Here is a 23,277-nt window from a genome sequence, read left to right on the forward strand (position 1 = left end):
TTGAAGTTGAGATATACCAGTACTTATGTTGTCCAAAGTGACAAGAAGCTGTCATATTTATAAGCAGAATTCTCAGGGATGGGATGGGAAGGGCTCTATTCAGTGGCCTTCCTGCTCTTTTTAATAACATTGGCAGTGAAGGAAATTAATTCAATTTTCCTGATTCAGTGTTAGTTGCAGGCAGTTGAAAATAATCTAAGATCTTCCTGTGGATTGCAACATGTGAAAATAGTGTAAGAGCTTTCTGTGGTAGCTTTCATTGCACCAACCAGAAGAAATGATAGAGATGTTGTACATTTGAGCATTTGGGGACTTGGAGGTCCCTTCTTCAGATGTCTCCGCCTGTTCAAGCACATTTCTGTATCATTTCTTTTGGTTGCACCAATAAAAAAAAAATAGCTTTCAAAGTGCCCTGGCATTTCATTGGACTGTTTTGCCCATCTTGGACTGACTGACAGGCAATGACTAATGTAAATCTTGTGCTTGGGTACTGGGAAGATCTGTTATGTCTTTATATCTTGATGCATTAGAAAACGCCAAGTGGTGTTATCCCACACATTAATCGGATCTTCTGACTTTAGTGTGACACTGCACAGAAATGATAAAGCTTCTGCAAAACTGAATAGTCTTGCCAATGAAATTAATATGGTACAGTTAGTTTCTTGGATATCAACATTATTGTTGATCAATAATTTAAAAAGTTCAAATTGCCAGTGTCAGGTGAGACCATAACCCAGTGTTCCACTGCGCATTATTAACCCCTGGTTAATAATGACCCACATGGGGATCAAGAGAACCTTTAGTGGTGTTCACTAGAGAAAACATTCTTGGAACAAGCAGGTGACCTGAGAGACAGCATGTCTTACAGAAGAGGCAGAGAGGGTGGCTGTAAAGCTAAAGGAAGGGAAAGAAGCATCAACAGTTGTAACCTAGTTTTGTAAATACATGCTGTCTCCATTCAAAGCAAATATTTAAAAATGGAAAATTCCCCAGGTTTGATGCAGAGCTAAAAGCAATATTGACCTAAATACCACTTTTCATATATATAAGAAATATTTCATTATCCCTCTTAAAGCCTTCTTTTTAACAATTTTCTTAATAAAAATTCCCAAAGTCTCTTTTGCCCTGTATGCTTATCTTGATTAAACTATAAACTCTACAAAGCAAGACTGTCTCTTATATGTTTTTGTACAGTGTTGCATACATCAAGAAGTGCTTTAGAAGTGATAAGTAATAGTAGTAGAAATATCACTTGGTGATCTTTTTTTCCTCTCTGCAACAATAAGTAAAGTCACAGGAATGGAAACTAACTGATTTGAGAGTTAGCTAATTGTTTGGGGGTTTTTTTTGTTATTTTTGCAAATTCTATGCTTTTGTAGTACACACATAGGGCAAGAGAATGATTTAGAAAACTTGAGTACTAGTCAAAACTTTTTAGGAGCCAGGAAAAAATTGCATTTTCCCCCTTATAATTTTTTTTTTTTTTTTTTGCATTGTCTGTTTCATTTTGTTGCCTTTTAATTTATTTGGCTTTTCTTTGCTCTCCACTTCACTTTCTTCTTCCTCATTTCTGCTCCTCTCCACCATCCAGCTTTCCTGTCTCTCCTATTTCCTGTAGCCTAGCTACAGTGAAAGTGGTGGTTGTTCTGGAAGCTGGGCCGCTGCTCCAGACTGCAGTAGCTTTTCCTCACTGCAGGTGCTACGTTTTAGGTGTCCAGGTACAGGCATGTGTGTGTGTGTGTGTGTGTTTGTGCATGAAGACAGATATACATGTATACACACACTTACACCTGTTAATTTAAGTGCTTGTAAAAGGTATGAGATTGACAGTACTAGAAACCTAATCCTCCCTATTTATCCATAGAACAGGTATGAGCATAGGCAGTAATATTGTAAGCTTCTTCACGTTGTCCTGCTAGTGTGCTTCAACCCTACTCTGTAGGAAGCCCCTCTGCAGATAAGTCAGCAATATAGTCTTCATGCCGAGGCAATCTTTGGTCTCTCTGGCCAGAGTGCCAGTGTGCCAAACTGCAACGGTGGTTTTTAGTGACATGGATACCAGTCCACTGGGAATTGTTCTGTTAAAGGCAAAATTCCTCAAGACCCACCCCCATAATCCACTTTTGCCCTTTCTTTTGAAATAGTGATAAGACAGAGCAAGAAAAATCAGGGGTTAAGATTTAAAAGCAACCTCAAAAAGATGGGGTTTTTTTAGACTGGATTTAAATAAGACGAGAGGTAACATTTCACACCAACTCAGGAAGTTTATTCCAAGCCTACGTGCAGCCAGGTGGAACACACAGTCAGGAATTGGCGATAGAGGAGAACGACGTAGATAGGAGTGACTTCTATGATGAGTGGAGTGCATGAGGAAGTACATAGGAAGAGAGAAGTGAGGAGAGGTAGTGAGGAGCTGAAAAGTGATGGCTCTTGTAGATGAGTAAAGGGAACTTGAACTGTATGCAGAAGCGGATAGGAATTAATCTATTGACTTGAGGAGAGGGGTTATATGGGTGCAGTGATTTCATGAATGGTAATTTGCACACCTGAATTTGGATAGATTGAAGTGGAGAGAGGTGGTTCACTGGAAGACCTGTGTGGAGCAGGTTGCAGTAGTCTAAGCAAGAGGCGATGAAAGAATGGTTGCCTAGCATGAAGCCAGATGGATTCAGGACCAATGATTATAGTCCCCTGCCAGCAGATGGAGATGAAGTAAGGCTGCAAAGCTGATGTCACAGTTCATATACCCCTGCCGTGATCTCAGCCCTCCAGTATTCTCCGTCTCCAGCAGGGTGGACGTACCTCTCCCCATGGGGATTGTTGTACTTTTTGGAAAGAGAAATTCTACATTCTAAATTGGAGAAAATTGAGCCCCACACTCCTGCGGTGATACCTAAAGGTCCCTCCCCCAGTTGAGAATTCCTGAGGCGATTTCTGAGATCCCTCAGAGGTGTACCTTGGTCCAGTAGCTGATTCCCGACGTGGACTTTGCTGCTTAGGCAGCTGAAAAGCAGCAGGTGCAGGAAGCCAAGCGCGGCGGTGATGGCTAAAGCTTTCTCCCCCGCAGCTGGAGAGACCGTCTCTGTACTCAGTCAGTAAGTGCTGAGCCCAGGTAAGTTAAAAAAAAACAAAAAAAAAAAAAAAAAAAAACCAGAAGAAGATTTACCTTCAGACTCAGAGACAATTAGAGGGATTTTCGGTAGGACTCCCCATCTTCTCCGTGCCCTGTGTGCCATACCAACATCGTTCCCACTCCCGTTGGGGTAAGGGGAATTGGGCTTCCGAGCAGGTTGAGCAGCCCCTAGTGGACTAGGCCCCACTATATATAGGCCTGGGCAGCGCCATCTTGCACGCGTTTCTGTGCGTGCCGTATTGCCCTCCATATGACGTCTGCTCTGCGCATAACGGGTGCATCTCGACGCACATGACTGAGATATGGGACTGGATTTCGAATGAAATTTCTGGTGTAGAGGTAAATCTGGGAATCAGCATCAAGATTGAATTGAAAGCCATGAGAGGAAATCAGAGCATGAAGAGATGTAATATACAGAGAGAAGAGAAGGGCCCAGGTCAGAACCCTGAGGCACACCAATTGATGGCAATAGAGGAGGATCCATCAGAAGGCACACTGAAAGTGTGATGGGAGAGGTAAGGAGAGAAGCAAGACAGGACGGCATCCCAAAATTCAAATAAGGACAGAGTATCAAGGAGTAGATGGTAATCTGGGGCGGTATATGATGTCAAAGTAATATTGGTAAGTGTATATGCCCCCAATATCTATTCGCATGCTTTTCTGTCAAAATTGGTAGCCAAAATTGCTTGTTGGAATGAACATATATGTATAGGAGGTGATTTTAACATCATTGACAATCCTCTGTAGATTGCAAACCGATCAGACAGCCAAAAAGATAAAGGCATGGGGTTTTTAAGTAGGAATTGTCTAGTGGATTCCTGGCGTGCGCTTCATCTAGAAGTCAGAGTTTTTCCTTTTTCTCTAATGTACATAATGCCTGTTGAAGATTGGATTACTTTCTGGTTGCAGAAAAGAGGTTTGAAAGAATTTTATCAAGTGAAATGCAGGCTGTCCTATACTCAGACCATTCCACTGTATCATTCAAATTAAAATTTGCAGAGTTAAAAACTGGAACAGCTGTATGGAAGATGCCCATAGCCTTATGTTATGACAAGGACTTTTGAAAGTGTTTAGTAGATAAATGGAAGGAATATAAGCAGGAGAATTTAACACCTGATATAAACGCACAGACTTTCTGGAATGCAGCTAAGGCTGTCCTCCGTGGTCATATAATTTCTTATGTGGGGGGAAAAAAATACCCCAAAAAAAAAAAAATTAGCTTTAACAAAGAAATTCATGGAGATGAAGAGAATGCATGTGCATAATCTTGACCAAGAAAGCAAAGAGAAAATGATAGCAACTTGTAAAGAGTTAAATGACATTTTAGGTCAAAATCCAAAAATAATTTGCTGAACTACCAGTTAAAACTATTTCAGTGGGGAAACAAATCAGGCAAACTATTAGCTAACTTGTTGAAGAGAACTAGAACATGAAAGTTCATTTTGAAACTTAAAAGTCAAATGAGACTTGAGATGGTCATGGAAACTAAACATATTTTGAGAGAATTTGCATTATTCTATAAACAACTTTATAGCAGAGAGTGCAATAATAGCAACATTAATCATGAATTATTCCAGAATATCACCCTGCCTCAATTGGAATCCCCTATTTCAAAGGCCAATGTTATAAAAGTTGTTAAATCTTTAAAACTAGGGAAATCATCTGAACCAGATGGTTTTCGACCTGACTTTTATAAAATATTGGGAGACCATGTAGCTGCCCCTCTACAGAATATGTTCTCCTTGGCCCAGGAACTTGGATCATTTGAAGACTGTCATAATCTTGCAACGATTATTTTGCTATCAAGGATCCACAATACCCAGAATCATACCGCCCCATATCCCCTACTTAATCAAGATCTTAGCAACAGTATTGGCCAATAGATTGAATGAAGTCATTCAGTCTATAGTAGCATCCAACCAGAATGGTTTTGTTAAGGGTCAAAGGTCATCTAATATCTTGAAAGCAATTCTAGTGATACATTGTGCTAGGATTGAAAATCCAGAAGGCCTACTGGTCAGTTTAGACTTAGAAAAGGTCTTCAACAGAGTAGAGTGGTCATATTTAAGGAAGGTCCTAGAAAAGTATGGATTCCAAGATAATTTTTTGGGTTGGGTGTAATTGTTATACACAGTTCCCTGGGCACAAGTTCAGGTCAACATGACCATGTTAGAAAAATTCCAGATTTCAAGAAGGATAAGACAGAGTTGCCCACTATCCCCTTTTCTCTGTTTTGTTGCTGGAACCTCTAGCGATAAGGCTATGTGCTATGATTTCAGGGGATAAAACTGGGTATTAAAAATGTCAAAATTAGTTTATTCGTAGACGACTTGCTAATGCTCATTGGAAATCCTAAATCCTGTTTAGGCCAGATACTTCAGACTATCAATTTATTTGGCTCCTTTTCTGGTCTAAAAATTATGGTAAATCAGAAGCGTTTCCTATTCAGCCATCATTGAAAGATAGTTCAGATCAATCCTTTCCTCTTTCTTGGAATGTGACTGCATTGAAATATCTGGGTATATGGCTAACACATGCAGCGGAAGATCTGTATAAGCTAAACATTGCGAGACCTCTATTAAAATTCAGGGAGCTTCCCTCAAGATGGATGGACTACCCGCTGTCTCTTATGGGAAGATGTGCTATAGTCAAAATTATGATACTCCCAAAAATGCTAAATGGTATTCAAATGCTCCCATTGTGGGTCAGAAAATCAGAAGTTTAAATTGAACATAACAGCATTTGCGTGGAAAAGGAAAAGAGTAAGGCTAAGTTACACTGCATTACGTAAAGAAAAAAAAAAGTGGAGGCCAGGCACTACCTGATTTAAGAGCTTATAATGTGGTAGCATTAATGTGTATATCCAGGACATGTGATTTAAAATTTAGGCGCCGAAATGCTAGGTATCCCAACCTAAGTGCACACAATACAGCCAATTAATGCGCCCAACCTGGATGCTCAACTTAAACGCACAGCGCCAGAAACCTCGCTGAACCGATGTCCGGAAGAGGGCAGCCTGTAGCTAAAAAACCTAAGCGCCTTGCCCTGTGCGCTGCCTGTCATAGATGGGCATCTCAGGCTGGCGTGCCCTCTAACTTGTGCCAGCGCTGTTTAGAGGCTCAGGAAGAATTACCTTCCTCTGATTTTACTAAACCTAGTTCTTCCTACCCTGATGAGGTTATGAGTAAAGATGCCTGATATTGGAATTCCCTTGACTGGTTCTTCAGCAGAGGATGGCAGCTCAGTGGGTGCTGCACCAGTGCCTCCTGGCTTTGGAATGGATTGTTCTACCTTTTCTTGGGTATAATTTTTTCAGGGATTACAATCCTTCCTTCAGGCACAGTCCTCAGCCCCGTCCAATCCTGTCAGACCAGATCCTCAGACGGTGGCCTCTCCCCCCTCTGGTTCTATGTTTAAGCACCAAAGTGCACCTCAAGCTGCAAGTATTCTTGACGGGAATCCGGAGAGCACTGATGATGAGGCAGATCCTGACTCTCTGGAGGATGGGGAAATCCTCCCAGGATTGGAACTATATAGGACTGTGTTGCAGTTCTTTCATAGAGATGAACTACCAGCTCTGATTTCCCAGACATTGAAGATGCTGGGAGTCCCTGGGGCGGATTCCATGTCTGAACCAAAGAAAAATCCCATTTTGGTTTCTTTGCATAAAGCATCTTGTTTTTTCCCAGTTATGGAGGACATTCAAGAATTGATTGATCTTGAGTGGGATGCCCCCGAAGCAAATTTTAAAGGGGTCAGACCTTGGAAGGCCTATACCCCCTGGATCCACTGGTGAAAAGGCGCCTGTGTTTTCTGAAAGTGGATGCGCTTCTCTGTGCTGTCTCTAAACGGATGACTATCCCTGTGGAGGGAAGAGCAACCTTCAAGGATGTGCATGATAAGAGAATTGAAGCCATCCTTAAACAAGCATTTGAAGCAGTGGCAATGGCATTGCAGATAGCTTCCTGTTGTTCCCTGGTGGCTCGCTTATGTTTGCTTCTCTCTCAGGAGGTTGATAACTCTGGAGTGAATTTCAGGGTAGTTATGGAACCCGCCACTGCCTTTTTAGCAGATGTGGGCTGTGATTTGGTCTGCACCTCTGCCAGAGGAATGGCTTCAGTAATAGTGGCCAAACGCCAGTTATGGATGAAGGATTGGTCAGCCGATGCAACCTCCAAGGCTAACCTTACAAAATTGCCCTTTAAAGGCTTGCTCTTGTTTGGAAGTGAGTTGGAGAAGAGGTTCCTCGGTTGCCAGAAGATAATAAGCAGTTACAGTGCCCCTTTGGTATGAGGAGTCATCTAAGAGGTTCCAAGCTTTTTTGTCCCTAGAGAAGAATCACCTTTCAGAGGACTCTGCCTTTTGGCAGGTCTCAGTCCTTTCATCCTAGACAGCACAAGTGAGGCAGGGGCTCGGGTAGTGGAACCTCCCAAGCCTCCCAATGAAGGTTTGCTGAGCCTCCTCCCTCTCTGAACAGGAGATAGGGGGACACCTCTCTCTTTCATCAGAGGTGGGTCGAGATCACATTGGACCAGTGGATCCTGGAAGTGATACGCGAAGGATATGCGCTGGAATTTCTCAGTGTTCCTCAGGACGTGTTCATGGTGTCTCCCTGCCACTCCCCGCAGAAGAAGCAGGCGGTGGAATCTACATCTCAAAAAAATGTGGGTCAATATTCTGTTTATTTCGTTGTGCCCAAGAAGGACTCCTCCTTTCATCCCATCTTGGATCTCCAAGGGATCAACCATACAGTCGGGGGAATTCCTGACTTCCTTAGATCTGTCTGAGGCGTCCTCCATATTCCTATCCGATTGGACCACCAGTGTTTTCTGCACTTCATGGTGTTGGGGTGCCATTATTGGATTTGGGCGCTACCTTGTGGTCTAGCCACTGCTCCTTTTCCAAGGTTATAATGGTAATGGTGGCAGAGCTGAGAGAATGGAATCCTAGTACACCCATATTTAGATGACTGGTTGATTCGGGCCAAGTCTCTCAGAGAGCCATCTGGTGACCCACAAGGTATTATCCCTGTTGCAGGACCTTGGCTGGATGGTGAACCTGGCCAAGAGCAGTCTTCAGCCATCTCAGTCGTTGGAGTATCTGGGTGTGTGGTTCGACACGAAGCAAGGCAAAGTTTTTTGTCTGCAGAAGCTTGTATTCAGAAGTTGATGTCCCAGATGCGTCTCTTGGTGAACACTATATGCCCGACAGTATGGTCCTATCTACAGGTGGATCGCTGGGGCCTTCCTTTCTAGATCTGCTGGCGACATCCCGCAATGTGAAAGTTCATCAATTCTTCAGTCACAGGAAAGATCCGAAGTCCCTGGGTATCGATGCTCTTGTGCAGACCCGTCCAGAAGACAGGCTGCTGTATGCCTTTCCCCTGTGGCCCCTATTGGGCAGAATAGTTTGGAGGGTCGAAGGCCACAGGGGGATTGTGCTCTTGATGGCACCGGATTGGCCCAGGAGATCAAGGTATGCAGATCTACGAAGACTCCTGGTAGACTCCCCCTGACTTCCGCTGCACGGGAATCTGTTGCAGCAGGGGCCTGTCTTTCATGAAGATCTGACTCAGTTTTGTTATATGGTATGGCCCTTGAGAGAGCTCACCTGTTGAAGTGTGGATATTCTTCAGTGGTGATTGTCACCTTGCTTCGAGCGCAAAAGTTCTCCACTTCCTTAGCCTATGTGCGGGTTTGGTGTGTGTTCGAGGCTTCGTGTGAAGATCAAGGTGTGCTTCCTCATTCAGTTAAGATCCTGCTCATTTTGGAATTCCTGCAGGGTGGGTTGAATAAAGGATTGGCCCTTAATTCCTTGAAGGTACAGATAGCAGCTCTTGCCTATTTCAAGGCCAGGTGAATGGTAAATCCTTCTCATCCTGATGTGGACCACTTCTTGAGGGAAGTGAAACATCTTCGTCCTCCCCTGAGGATACCGGTTCCTTTGTAGAGTCTTAATCTGGTGTTAGATTTCTTGGCGGATCCTACATTTTGGCCGCTGCGGGGCCTTTCGTTGCAGTTCCTGACCTTGAAAATGGTGTTTCTTGTGGTAGTATGTTCTGCACGTCAAATTTCTGAGCTGCAGGCCTTGTCTTGCTGGGAGCCATTCCTCCGGGAGACTCCAGAATGATTCAGCTGCATACTGTTCCTTCATTTTTGCCTAAAGTGATTTCTGATTTTCACTTGAATCAATCCATTTCCTTGCCATCCTTGGATAAAGAAGGAGATGAGGAATATCACCTGTTCCGTTCCTTGGATGTCAAGAGACTTGCCGTGAGGTCTCCGGAGGTTTCTAAACCTTTCCGAAAGACAGATCACCTGTTTGTCCTTCATGGTGGAGGAAAACAAGGCGAACCAGCTTTGTGGGCTACAGTAGCTCACTAGATTAAGGAGGTGGTCACAGTCATGTATGTGGCTGCTGAAAAGCCATTGCCTACTCAGGTTAGGGCTCATTCCACTAGGGCTCAGGCAGTGTCATGGGTGGAGCTTAGATTGTTGTCTCCTGTTTACATTTGCCAAGCTGCAAAGTTGTCCTCCTTACACACTTTTTCCAGTTATTTTCGGGTGGATGTGCAGGCACGGGAGGATGCAGCCTTGGCATGTGCAATGTTGACTGGACCGAGGGCAGCCTCCCACCCGATTCGGGAGTAGCTTGGGTACATACAACTGGTCCTGAGTCCGTCTGTCTACATGCTAGAAAAGGAGAAATTACTACTTACCTGATAATTTTGTTTTCCTTAATGTTGAAAGATGGAATCGGCTTCCTGCCCTTGGCTGCCGAATGGTTGTGTTATGGAGGTCCTGTGTGGTTACGTATTCCAGGGGATTACTGGTAAGTGTTCATCCAGTCCCTAGATTAGTATTCTTACGTTCTTGCCTGAGTTCAGTATTTCTTGTTGGTTGAGTACAGAAATGGTTGTCTGTTTTTAATCATGTTTTTTGCTAATCTGTCCACAGTTGCTTTTGAAGAGAATACTGGTAGGCTGATGTCACTGCAGGAGTATGTATACTGTGATGTCAGTTTGCTACGTCTCCATCTACTGGTAGAGGTGCATAACCTACTGGTTCTGAGTCCACATATCTACATTAAGGAAAATGAAATTATCAGGTAAATAGTAATTTCTCCGTACTGCTGCTCTTACTCCAGTGCCACCACTCCTGCTCCTCTTTTGCTCATCAGCAGTGCTCTACCTGAGAGAATCATCCTAAATCCATGAGGTGAGATGACTGGCAGCCTAGAAATCGCCTGGCAGTCTGGGTCTGCTTGCTTTAACCTTTGCAACTCCCTGAAAAAGAGCCCTGAACACTCTTCCCTATGAGACCTCCAGGCCTCCTCTTTTCTGATGAGACTGCCTGTATTTGTGTAAGCCCAAATTAAAGGAATAATTGAAGGCCATATGGCCAGGCAGAGAGTGTTCTCTGCTGCTCTTGTGGCCAACTGGAAGACTATAATTCCAGCTGCTGCTGCAGCCTGAGGTAGGCTGGGTTTCTCTGTTTAAATTTATAGGTGTATTTTTGGTTTGTCTGTTTTGTTTGACTGTGTTGACCAGCTGGTTGTCATCAAGAAAACAAAACAGTATGTGGGCCTCACTTTGCCTGTCATAGACTTCCAAGGAACAAATGAGGTGAATGGTTTCATTTGCTATCTCTAGAAATAAAAGTCAACTAGTCATACAGCCTTATTCAAATAGGTCGTTTTCCCATTCTGTGTCTATGGAAAAGAATCATTCTGGAATAAGGCCCTTAATGTAAAAATTGAAAGCAGAGGGGTGTGATTAAGGTATTGTGTACTGCTCAGTGCTGAAGCCTTCATGAATCATCGCCGTGCTTTTGCTCATCTCAGACAAAACATAGTACTGGAAGGTATTTATTGAATCCAGATGGCTGCTTTGATGTCATTGAAGGCTTATGAAATTGAGGCAGGGCTTGCCCCATATAATTACCTTTTTTAAATAATGAAAAATAATTTCCTATACAATGCAATGTTTTGTTTACTGGCTTAGATATTCAGAATTATGCAGTTTAAATGCAATTTCCTAACAAACATGGGCCCTGGTTTTAGAGGTTAAAGGATCAATTAATGGGTTTTCGTTTCTATTATAGCCTTCTGTCCAATGTCTTCCAGTAATCTTCAGGAAGCGTAAAGTCTGTCACACTGTGCTCTGAGTTGCTTACATTTTGATTTTCTACTCTTCTCTGCTATACAGGAAATAGCGGTTTGACCAGTGGCTATATCCCTTCGTTCTTCAAGAAGGAAGTGGGCTCCACGGGACAGAGAGTGCAGCTAGCACCCATTACAGACCCCCCTCCTCGTAAGTGCAAACTAGCTGTGCATTTGGAGATTTGGGGAGGGTTTGTGCCATTATGTAAACTATACCACCCAGCTGGAGTGAAACTTGTATATCTTTTTTTTTTTATTTTCATAATGGTGAACAATCAATATGGGTCCCAATATTCAAAGATATTCTGGTTATGTAAGTTCCCAAAAGACAAGCAGGATGGTAGTCCTCACACATAGGTGACATCATGAGATGGAGCCCCAGTCTGGAACTTTGATCTCAAAGATTCTAGAACTTTCAAACATGCCCTTCTGAGCATGTACAGCTGTAGTTATCACCCTGCCCCCTATTTTTATTCCACGGAGCAGTGTGATCGCGGGAGCCATATGTGTCACAATATTCAGCTTTGCTCTCATAGTTTTTGTAAGTGATTTTTTTTTCTAGAGCTGTAGCTGTTTTTCTTTCCTTTCCCTTCCCTTAAGGGAGTTTTATTTTCTTTTCCTTATTCCTCTTCTTTCCACTGTCTGCCAACCACATAGCAGGCCTTAGTCACTATGCAGTCTGACAGTCTATTACTATCCCTTATTAAATAAATACTGCACCTGAAGTTTAGTATCTGTATCCTCTCCTTGCTCTGTTTTTGTACCTGTGTCAGGTGCTGAATGCAGTCCATGGTTGATCTGTGTAGGCTGCTGAGCCTGGGGTCTTGTCTTTTACCTAGGCAGGAGTTCCATGTCATTTCACCAATTGATCGGCATTGATGCAGCTTCAGACAGTAAAGAGATAGAGGACCACACCATTCATCTGGGGGGGGGGGGGGGGGGGAGCTCATCCTCCCTACATTCAAAAGAGCTAGTCTCCATGTGCAAGAGCCCTGGATGACATAGCCTCCCCTCCTGCTTGCCTGTGATGGCAATGCAGTCTCCTTGAGAGAGGGTGAGCAGGAGCCTGGGCAAGCAGCTTGCTACCGCATCTTCAGTGCCATGCCCAGTAACAGTTGCCCATGCACATCTGAGACCAGCGCACTGTTGATCTGATGCATCAATGTCAAGACTGCATCGCGGACCAAGACTGCCATTGAGCACCATGGCCACCCTGAACCGCCCTCGATGCCATACGGGCCTTCTCTGCTATAGGCATCATCTTGATGTACCAGAGACAACAAGCTTCTTGGTCTTCAATGTGGCGGAGTAGCGGCACCAATCTCTAATGCCGGGGACCAGCGCTGCCAATGAGTGCCATGGTCCCCCTCAAGGCTATCAGAGTCGCCCTCGATGTCATCAATGCCTTGGTGCCATTGATGCCCTCAGGACATTCGATGCCATCAACACCCTCAATCCCATCGAGGTACGTGCGTGGCCACCCTCGAATACCATCAAGGTATATGTGGCCTTGATGCTGCGGCCGCCGTCGATGCCATCGAGGAGCAAGGCCTCGAAGCCATGGCCACCCTCGAGGCCATCGCGCTGTGGAGCTGCCTTGATAACATCGATGTCGTCAAGGTGCGGTACCGCCATGGAGGTCATCGTGCATGTTTGCCACCGATGCCATTTGTTGCCACTCTTGACAAGGTTGAGTACCATTAATGAGACACTGGGATCACCACTGAGTGCCCTGGTCGTCCTTGAGGCCATCAACCACCGGGGCTCTTGAGAGCCCTCGAGTGCCACTGAAGCCCTCAGGTAACAGGGGTTTTGGCGTTAGATCAAATGTCAAGGTTGCCATGCATTCAAGGCACCCTGAGATGCTGAGGCATCCAGGCGCATTAGTCCGGTGCCCTCCAGGCTCTTTGCGGTTTCCTGACAGGACAACGAGGGGAATCCTGCTGTCCCATCACTGGCCTGAGGTTCTCAGGCATCATGGATACTGACAATCTTGGGGGCCTGAGCCGCTGGGAGCGGGAGCATCGTAGGACCTGCTTGGATTAGTTCACCATCGGTGCTAATGAGCACTAGTGAGGCTGTCGTCAGCCATACCCACTGGCAAGGAATGCCATCAAGCTCACAGCATTGATGGCCTCGGACGGATAGGTGAACCGAGGGGAACCATTGATGGCAATTGCTGTCATCAGTTCCTTTGGGCACCGATGAGACATATTGGACCTGTGTTAGGGCTGCAGAGCCCCTCTATCTGCAGGTGACCCTGGCATCGTTGGTTGCCGCCCATCCATCGTGGCCTTCAGGCACTGGGGTCTGTATTGGTGAAGTATGGCTGTCGATATCCGCTGGTGCTATATACCGTCGAACTGATCAAGACATGGTCAAACGTTGTCAAAGCTCTGGGTGCACTTAGTGATTGTAACTCAACTCTCAACTGGAGAGTTGAAAGGTTTTTCGGGATCGGGAGGACCCAATTCACGTTGCTTTCCAGTCCCTTCAGGAAGGGGAGATTCAACTGGGTTCCCCTCTGGATGCCCGGTTGTCCACCCCTACAAGAGGTATCCCTCATTCTTTGTTTCCTGGAGAAGGAATATCTCTGCTTATGACTGGCGGTTGCTCTCAGTTCCTTGTGGGCTTTGAGAGCCGGTCAAGTGGTAGCACTCTCCTTAGGTCATCCTAAGGCACAGCAGGTCTATTTCACGAGGGAGCCATTCCAGAGTAGCTCCCTGGTGAAGATTAGGGGTTTCTCCCATCCAGAAGTCACCTTTGATACCTGCTGAGCTCAATGGGCATTTTTTTTTTAAGAGGACCACTATTGCCAGTCATTCTCGCTTCAGGGACAATACCTCAGAGAGGAGGGTTCTAGTCCATCAAATTTGCAAATATGCCTTTCAATCTATCGCCATATCCATGGCTGAGGGAGGTGGGGGACGAGGGACTTTGCAATAGAGGTGCTGCTCTTTGGTTGCAGTGGCTTGCAAGCTATACTCCCCCCCCCCCCCCCCCCCCCCCCATTTTAGGGATAAACCCTGTCTATGGGCAGGGGAGTCCTGGTTCAAAGAACATTAGAATTGCCATACTGGATCAGACCAAGGGTCAGGCAAGCCCAGTATCCTGTTTCCAACAGTGGCCAATCCAAGTCACAAATGCCCGGCAAGTACCCAAACATTAAATAAATCTCAAGCTTCTATTGCTTATTAATTAATAACAGTAATAGATTTTTCTTTTAGGAACTTATCCAATCCTTTTTTTAAACCCAGTTACACTAACTGCTGTAACCACATCTTCTGGCAATTAATTCCGGAGCTTAACTATGTGCTGAGGGAAAAATAATTTTCTTTGATTTGTTTTAAATGAGCTACTTGCTAATTTCATGGAGTGCCCCTTAGTCCTATTATCTGAGAGAGTAAATAACGGATTGTTCCATTTACTGGACTGTGTTTTTCCTTGGGGGAAGTATATATAATCATGGCAGAGGTAGTAATACCTAAGCCAGGTTCATGGCAGTCTGTTCCGAGATCATACTGACCCTGCCCTGGTACCCTTAGGCTTTCCAGGCCAGTGAAAAAATCCTGTTCGACAGGGGTCTGCACTTGCAGCACCCCAGCTTCCTGCCTCTTGGTGGAGTGTTTCTGGTTTTCTTCCCTGGGGGATTCGATCTCAATTTCAACTGTTCCAAACAGGATGAGGCTCTATCTCAATGGGTATCTCGCTACAGGAATCAGCAGTGAGTTATTGGTTTGGGGTTGAGGTATACAACCTATATAATTGTTCTTACTCTTGCAGTCCAGTAGTCTGCCTCCTTGTGTTCTTCGCTCCTTCTGACTTCCACTTGGATTGAATAGAGGTACTGGATCAGGCTAGTCCTTTTTGCAGTTCACTTGATGAACCTCCTATTTCATCTTCCTCCTCTTTACAGACCTATGAAAGTGAGCGGGTACCAGTGGGCTCAGAGGACTATTCTACTGGGATCCCCTCTGATTCACTGCCTGATCCACCTGACCACACTTCCCTGCCAGAGGACCTCACTTATTCAGTATTTGCCGAAAAGATGGGATTCACTCTGAACATCTGTATTCAGAAAGACAAGGACTCATGTTCTGAGCTTCTGGGCTTCTTCAGATCCTCGACATGCCATCTGAGCCTGTGACCCTTTCAATCCATAGCATTCTCAGCACACTTCAGATTCGAATATGGGAAAACCTATCTCTGCTCTTCCCATAGCTAGGAAACTGGACCTGAATTACAAGGTGCAACAATCTCCTGGCTTCGGTGTTGTACAACTACCTCACCAGTTGGTGGTGATAGAGTCCGCTATGAAGAAAGCAAAGAAGACACAGATTCATTTTAATTTCCCTCTGGAAAAAGAGAACAGGCTCCTAGACAATTTCAGCAAGAAAGTCTTCCAAGCTTACCTGCTATCCACTCGAATTACTATACACCAGTTCTGTATAATACAATATATCTATGATTGTAGGCAGAAGCTGAAACCTTTTCTTCAACCAGAGCCTAGCTGTCATTATCCTCAACCTTTTGATGTGGAGGAAGCAATCCACTACCTCCTCCTATCAGTCTGAGTCCTTCGATCCGGTTTCACGCAATTCATCAACCTCCATTAGAGCGTGTTGCATGGCTTAGTGCAAACAGTATATGGGAGGATGTCCATGAAAAATTAGCTGACCTCCCTTGCTTGGCTGGTTAACCTCTTCGTTGAGAAACTTAGATAAATGGTCACCCAAATAAAGGACCAAAACATTACGGTACAGTCTCTCTTGACAACTCCTAAATAGCAAGCTACATCAAGATTCCTATTCCTGAACATACCCAGATCAGTCCAGAAAAGTGGGTTATGTATCCCTACCAGCAGATGGCGTCAAAGAGCAAAACTTTGGGCACTGCTATATATACAAGAGTGCCACCTGCAGTCCCTCAGTATTTCTCAGACTCCAGCAGTTGGTAGTTGTGCACCCCTGCAATCTTAGTTTTAAGTTAGTTTAGGGAGATAGGAATTTCTTTTTTTGATATTTTCCTTTCTTTGGCTGCTTCCTGAGGTGTTAGGCGCCTTCGTGGGACACCCCTCATCGGAAGCTGGGCGTCCGGGGGGTTGGACACCCCTGACTTGGGACTCACCCGCTCCAGTTTCATTGGTTAGGCCAGGGGCTCCTGGCTATCCACCTCTAAAGCTGCTCCCTCGACTCCAGGCTAGTGAGCTTAAAGTTTCTTAGTTTAAAAAAAAGCAAAAGTAACAGAGCAGCCTCGGCTTACACGGCGTCTCTGCTTTGAGGTAAGGAGTCGGGAGCCTTCAGCAGCGGGGATGTGTCTGATGTCTCTCCCCCCCCCCCCCCCCGCCTATTTCCTCCGCTCCCGGGGCTCCGGGCTGGCTGGTGAGGTAGGGAGCGTGGATTACTGGCAGTCGCGGTCCTTTTGCTCCTGTCGCAGGCAGTGCTATTTTAAGCCTGCCGGCGCGCGTTTCCCGCATTGCTGAGGCGCGCGCTTCACTCGGGGCCGGCCTGCTTTCAGGCGCATACGGGAAACTTCGGGCCTACTGCTAAAAGGTTTCCTAGCGCCGCCCAAGCACATGTTTTCTTCAGATTTCAGACGGCCCATGCATTTTTTCAACGCGTGACAGCATGGGCTTCGGGATGGTGCCCCGGACCAAATCGGCACCCTGCTGTGCCTGTAGAGCACGCGGTCAGCCTCTTCGTGGAGGGGGGGATGCCCCCTCCACGAATCGGCCCATGCCTGAGTCCCCTCCCCCATGGGAGGGGACTCAGGCATCACTTCCCCTCCCCCATGGGAGGGGAAGTGATGCCTGACGAACCCTCCCGGCCCGAGGAACAGTCAGGGCACAGAGAACCCTCATCAAGAGGCTGACCGCGTGCTCTACAGGCACAGCAGGGTGCCGATTTGGTCCGGGGCACCATCCCGAAGCCCATGCTGACACGCGTTGAAAAAATGCATGGGCCGTCCGAAATCTGAAGAAAACATGTGCTTGGACTGTGGGGACCCAGATACCTTTCCTGGGGCAGAAGAGGAGCCAGAAGATTTTTCTCCTCAATTTAGTCTGCTTATGCACCAAGCCTTCCTGGCTAGGAGGCAGGCGGTGCATAGGAGACCCGGATGGCCACTGGATATTTCGGACCCGACTCCGAAGAGGGGAAAGTCCGTGGATGCCCAGCAGCTTTTGGTGCAACAGCCTCTTCCTGTGGGGAGCTCTCCCAGGGGACCTCATGGGCCGAACCCGATCTCGGGACCGGCTCCGGATTCAGATGCTGCGGCAGATACTGATCCGGATGGGGATCCTGACCCACACCCGGATTTGGGTGATATCCCACACGATCCAGATGGGGACGATCCTCTGCCCACGGAGGGTAGCGATCCCAGTGTGGTTTGTCTGTTCAAGCACGACGAGCTCCGCCCCCTTATTCCTCAGGTTTTGGATGTCTTGGGGCTTAAAGTTTCTCAAGAGGAATCAGATAATGAAGGGGTTAATCCAGTACCTGATGGTATTTGGGGACCGACTTCTTCCTTTCCTTTGCCCAAAAAGGTCTCCAAGCTGGTAACTCGCGAGTGGGACGCCCCGGATGCGGGGCTTAAGGTTGGCATGGTTATGGCCAAGCTTTATCCTCTATCATCTGATGTTTTGGATCTCCTCAAGTTTCCGAAGGTAGTTGCGGCAGTTTCAGCAGTTACGAAGAAAACTACCATTCCAGTGACTGGTGCCGCTGCCTTAAAGGACATGCAGGATCGCCAACTGGAGATCCAGTTGAAGCGGGTATTTGAGGTGGCCGCTCTGGGCCTCAGGGCAGCAGTTTGCGCCAGCCTTAAACAAAGGGTACAGGAGGCAGCGCCCGGCTCGGGAGCCACTGGTGGTGGTCCGTTGTAGTTTGCTCACTTGGAAGCGGGCATTGCATATGTGGCGGACATACTCTATGATCAGGTGCGCACATCGGCGCATAGCATGGTGTCCGTGGTGTTGGCTCCTTTGGTTACGGAACTGGGCGGCGGATTTGTCCTCGAAGTCCAGTCTCTGTAACCTCCCATTTAAGGGCAAGCTCCTATTCGGAGAGGAGCTCGACTAGTTGGTTAAGCTGCTAGGGGAGTCCAAGCGTAATCGCCTGCCGGAGGATAGGCGATCCTTCAAGAAGGTGTTTCCTCCTTGGCCCTGTTACCGGGATATGCGCCGATTTCAAACCGGCAGATATGCCTCCTCCTCTTCTTCTTCTTCTGCATTTAAAAAGACTCCGGGACACCAGCAGTCCTTTCACGGGGGTCGTCGCCCCGGACGGGACATGGGAAGTCTTGGGACAGGGGTCGGCAAATCCTCCCAATGAAGCCACGAGCACCCATTCCGTAGTCGAAGCTGTCAGAGGCAGATTATCCAACTTTTACACGGAATGGGAAAGGATCACCTCGGATCGCTGGGTCTTGGAAGTGATCAGGGACAGCTATGCCTTGGAGTTCGCCCGTCCAGTTCCAGAAGCCTTTGTGGAATCTCGTGTGTCCTCCCGTTGCAAGCGCAAAGCAGTCCAAGACACTTTGCGCTGCCTTCTCGAGCTGCAGGCCATTGTCCCAATTCCGGAGTCTGAGCGGGATCGGGGCAGGTACTCCCATGTACTTTGTGGTTCCCAAGAAAGAGGGCACCTTTCGTCCCATCTTCGTCCCATCCTCGACCTACAGAAGGTGAATCGGAGTCTCCGGGTCCCTCGGTTTCGAATGGAAACCCTGCAGTCAGTTATGGCAGCTGTTCGAAAAGGAGAGTTCCTAGCATCCTTGGACCTCACGGAAGGGTACCTTTATATTCTGATTCGCTGGAACTATCAGCGCTACCTGCGCTTCAAGGTGTTGGGTCAACATTTCCAGTTTCGTGCGCTTCCCTTCAGACTCTCTACAGCACCTTGTACATTTACCAAAGTAATGGTCGTGGTGGCTGCCTTCCTCCAGCAGGAGGGCATTTTAAACCACCCGTACCTGGACGACTGGCTGATCCGGGCGAAGTCTCGGGAAGACTGTGAGAGGTCGGGCTACAGAGTGTGGTTCCTGTTGCAGTCGCTTGGCTGAATAATAAATGTGCAGAAGAGTCACTTGGAACCTACCCAAAGTCTGGTATGTTTGGGAGCACTGTTCGATACCTTTCAGGGCAAGGTGTTCCTGGCGGCGGACAGAGTGACAAAGTTGCAGGACCAGATCCGCAGCTTACTGCAGAGGGAGAACCCCACAGTGTGGCATCATTTACAAGTCCTGGGATCGATGGCCTCCACCTTGGATTTAGTCCCGTGGGCGTTTGCTCACTTATGACCATTGCAGCGAGCTCTGTGGTCATGGTGGAGTCCAGTGTTGGAACAATTCCACTTGCCCATGCCGTTCCTTCCAGAGTCCAGACTCAGTCTTTCCTGGTGGCTGTCTCTCGACAATTTGGGTTGGGGAGTGGATCTGGACCTCCCAAATTGGGTGGTAGTTTCCACCGACGCCAGTCTCTCGTTGGGGGGCAGTCTATGTAGGCAGAGCCGCTCAGGGACTTTGGTCACCGTCGGAAGGATCCTGGTCCATCATTTGGCTCGAGATGAGGGCAATTCGTCTGGCTCTCCAGGCATTCCTACCCTTGCTCGAACACAAGATGGTATGGGTGTTCTCCGACAACGCGACGACGGTGGCTTACATCAACTGTCAAGGGGGAACAAGAAGTCCCGCAGTGGCGCTCGAAGCGCGCCTCTTGTTCGCCTGGGTGGAGCGTCATCTCCGAGGGATTGCAGCTTCTCATGTCGCCGGAGTGTTCAGGCAGACTATCTCAGCAGGCAACAACTCTACCCCGGGGAGTGGGAGTTGTCGGCCGAAGCATGGAACCTCATTTGCGCCAGGTCGGGCGTGCCACAATTGGATCTATTGGCTACTCAGGCCAATGCAAAGACCGAGCGCTTCTTCAGTCAATGCCGGGAACAGGGATCAGTCGGTCTCGACGCGCTGGTGTGTCCATGGCTCACGGGAATTCTTCTGTACGCCTTCCCTCCCTGGCCCCTCATCGGTCGCCTCCTTCGTCGAATAGAGCTCCATCCCGGCAGGGTGGTACTGGTGGCTCCGGAGTGGCCACGTTGCCCGTGGTTCGCGGATCTAGTTCGAATGGCTCTGGAGGGGCCTCTGCACCTCGCCTACATTCCGCGGCTGCTGTGACAAGGACCCATATATTTGGATCAGGAGATTGCTTCTCTCTCGCGGCCTGGCTTTTGAGAGGAGACGTTTACGTTTGAAGGGATATTCAGAACAAGTCATCTCCAGTCTACTTCCATGGCGTACATGCGGGTTTGGAAGCTTTTTGAGACTTGGTGTCTTCAGCACTCCCACGATTCATTGGACTTCTTACATCAAGGACTGGCTAAGGGGTTAGCCCTTAATTCCCTCCGAGTCCAGGTGGCGGCCTTGGGGGTCCTGCGAGGCATGTTTCAGGGTTCTTCGCTGGCGGTTCACCCAGATATTGCTCAGTTCCTCAAAGGGGTCAAGCATTTGTGTCCTCCAAGTGCACCCGGTGTGTCCGGATTGGAATTTAAATTTGGTGCTTCGTGTACTTTGTGGAGCACCCTTTGAACCTCTTCGTCGAGCCTCCATTAAGGATCTGACTTTGAAGGCTATTTTCTTGGTGGCCATTTGTTCGGCGCGCAGAATTTCAGAATTGCAAGCATTATCGTGTTGCGATCCTTTTCTTCGGTTTTATGATGATAGGGTATCGTTGCGCACGGTGCCTTCCTTCGTCCCCAAGGTGGTCTCCTCCTTTCATGTTAATCAGACTGTGGAGCTTCCTGGGTTCCCGCAGTGGTCCCGAGAGTCAGCTACTGAGAGGGATTTTCATCTCTTGGATGTTCACCGCATTTTATTACGATATCTGGAGGTTGCCAATGACTTCCGCCGTTCTGATCATCTCTTCATTCTGTTCGGCGGTCCAAAGAAAGGGGACAAGGCATCAAAAGCGACCGTTTCCCTGCTGGAATAAAGAAGCTATCTGTTCGTCCTATATAGCTCGAGGGCGTCCGGTGCCGGTGGGACTGCGTGCTCATTCCACCAGGGCGCAGTCTACTTCCTGGGCTGAATGTCAGTTGCTGTCGCCCCAGGAGGTTTGAAGAGTGGCAGTGTGGTCTTCTCTTCACCTTTTCACTAAGTATTATTGGTTGGATGTTAATCCTTCTGACCATTCGTCCTTTGGTGAGAGTGTCCTCCTCGCGGGTCTTTCAGCTTCCCGCCCAGTATAGGGTGGCTTGGGTACATCCCACTTGGAATTGCACAGAAAAAAGCCAATTTCATGTTTGATAGCAATCTCACTTCCCTTACAGAACGGGTTACTAATCGTGTGTCATAGACAGATCTAAGGCCCCAAAAGGGGACATACCTAACCAGTCTCTCCCGCAACTAGCTGGGACCTTGTTCATGCTGGACACCAAAGGTCAACAAAAAAGAATTAAAAAGTATTCTAAACTCAATTGGTAATCAGTGCAGTTTGTTTAAAACTGGAATAAATATAACCTTGTTGCCTGCTGTCAAATAAAACTTTGGCAGCAATATTCTGAATTAACTACAATTTGTATGTGATGTCTTTTGGAACTGCTAAGTATAAAAGCTGTTACCATAGTCTAGACTAGAATTATAAATGCCTGAATCAATATAGCCAGTCTATTCTTCTCCAAAAAAAAAGTTCTTAATTGGCAGATCATACAAAGATATAAAAAAGGCAAATGAGCTGCTGCTGAAATCTGAGAAGTCATTGTAAGGACCTAATCCAGAATGATTCCTAGACTGTTTACTTGGTCTTTCACAGACAAAGGTGCCCTGTCCAAAACTAGAATGTGAGATCAGGTAGTTGAGGAAGATTTCCCTGTTAACACCATCTCAATCTTTTTAGCATCGGTTTATTTTGAAGCATCCATAATCTAACAAATTCGAGACAATCATTGATAATCTTATCAATAATTCCACTGTCCTGGACCACAGCCAAGTAAAACTGTACATCAGCGAAGATGTAAAATTTGAACCCCTTCACATTTAAGCAGAAGTCTCAACTACAAGGTAACTAATAGTGATGACAGTATGGCTCCCTGGGGAGCACTCCAGCGAACCAACAAGCAGAGGAGGAAAACTGATCAAATGCAGTTTGTTGAGACCGATCTTCTAAAAAGACCTAGACTAAGAATGCACTTCTTTGCCCAAACTTAGAGCTGACAAACATTCTACTAGGATGTTGTGGTCAAGCGTATTGGACACTGCTGAAATATCCAACAGTACAATACATGAAGCAGTCCCTTGATCAAAAGAACAAAGACGGTCATTAGTCAAAGAGACCAACAAAGTTTCTGTACTGTGATGTTCCCCAAAACCTGACTGTCTAGAGTCAAGTAACTTTTTCTCATTAATAAACTCCGTAACCTGTTCAAAGACTGCCCTTTTAATCCATCTTGACAAAAGAGGAATATTTGAAACAGGGTGGAAGGATCTAAATAAATCTCTTTTAGCAAAGGATGTACAGCTGCTATTTTCAAGGAATCATAAAACCTTCTGATAGAGAGGCATTGGTAGTGAAGGCAAATTAAAATGTTATGCTTAACCTTCTTAAGTAGCCAAGATGGGCAGGGATCATCTCTACTTAAAGATCCTCTAGATTCAAGCAGTGAAATTTTTTTAATGAAATTTCTGACACCAAATCCAGTTGCTTAGCTTGGTTAGCAACAAGCAGAATCTCATCAGTCTCTTGAACTTTTATTAGCAAAGTGTGTAGCTGGCATCTTTCCACAGAGGACCGAAATATTACAGCTCATCTTCCTTGATCTGTCAGATTCTTTACTAGCTGAATCAACTCTATAGAGGAGCTTTTAACTGATAGTCTTATCCAAGAAAAAGTATATAAAAAGGTACAAACTTACAGGGTCATTCATCATAACGCCTGTGTAAAAAAAAACCCAAACCGCATCGCAAGGTGTGTATGCAAATTTTTAAAATTTAGACAAAAG

At 46.5% G+C, this 23,277-nt stretch overlaps 1 protein-coding gene across 2 annotated transcripts in view; it reads left to right on the forward strand.

Moving 5' to 3' along the window:
- Positions 1-23,277, forward strand: part of ICK (intestinal cell kinase) — a 129,900-nt gene that overhangs the window by 94,353 nt on the left and 12,270 nt on the right. For both annotated transcript variants that reach the window (XR_003855669.1, XM_029595722.1), the window contains exon 13: positions 11,340-11,444. Coding sequence is in view for 1 of the 2 variants with exons in the window: in XM_029595722.1 (XP_029451582.1) it covers positions 11,340-11,444 (105 nt within the window). In the remaining variant the exon portion in view is untranslated. The remainder of the gene's footprint in view (positions 1-11,339; positions 11,445-23,277) is intronic.

This window comes from Rhinatrema bivittatum, chromosome 3, assembly GCF_901001135.1.
Source record: "Rhinatrema bivittatum chromosome 3, aRhiBiv1.1, whole genome shotgun sequence".
In the NCBI taxonomy this organism is placed as follows: Eukaryota; Metazoa; Chordata; class Amphibia; order Gymnophiona; family Rhinatrematidae; genus Rhinatrema; species Rhinatrema bivittatum.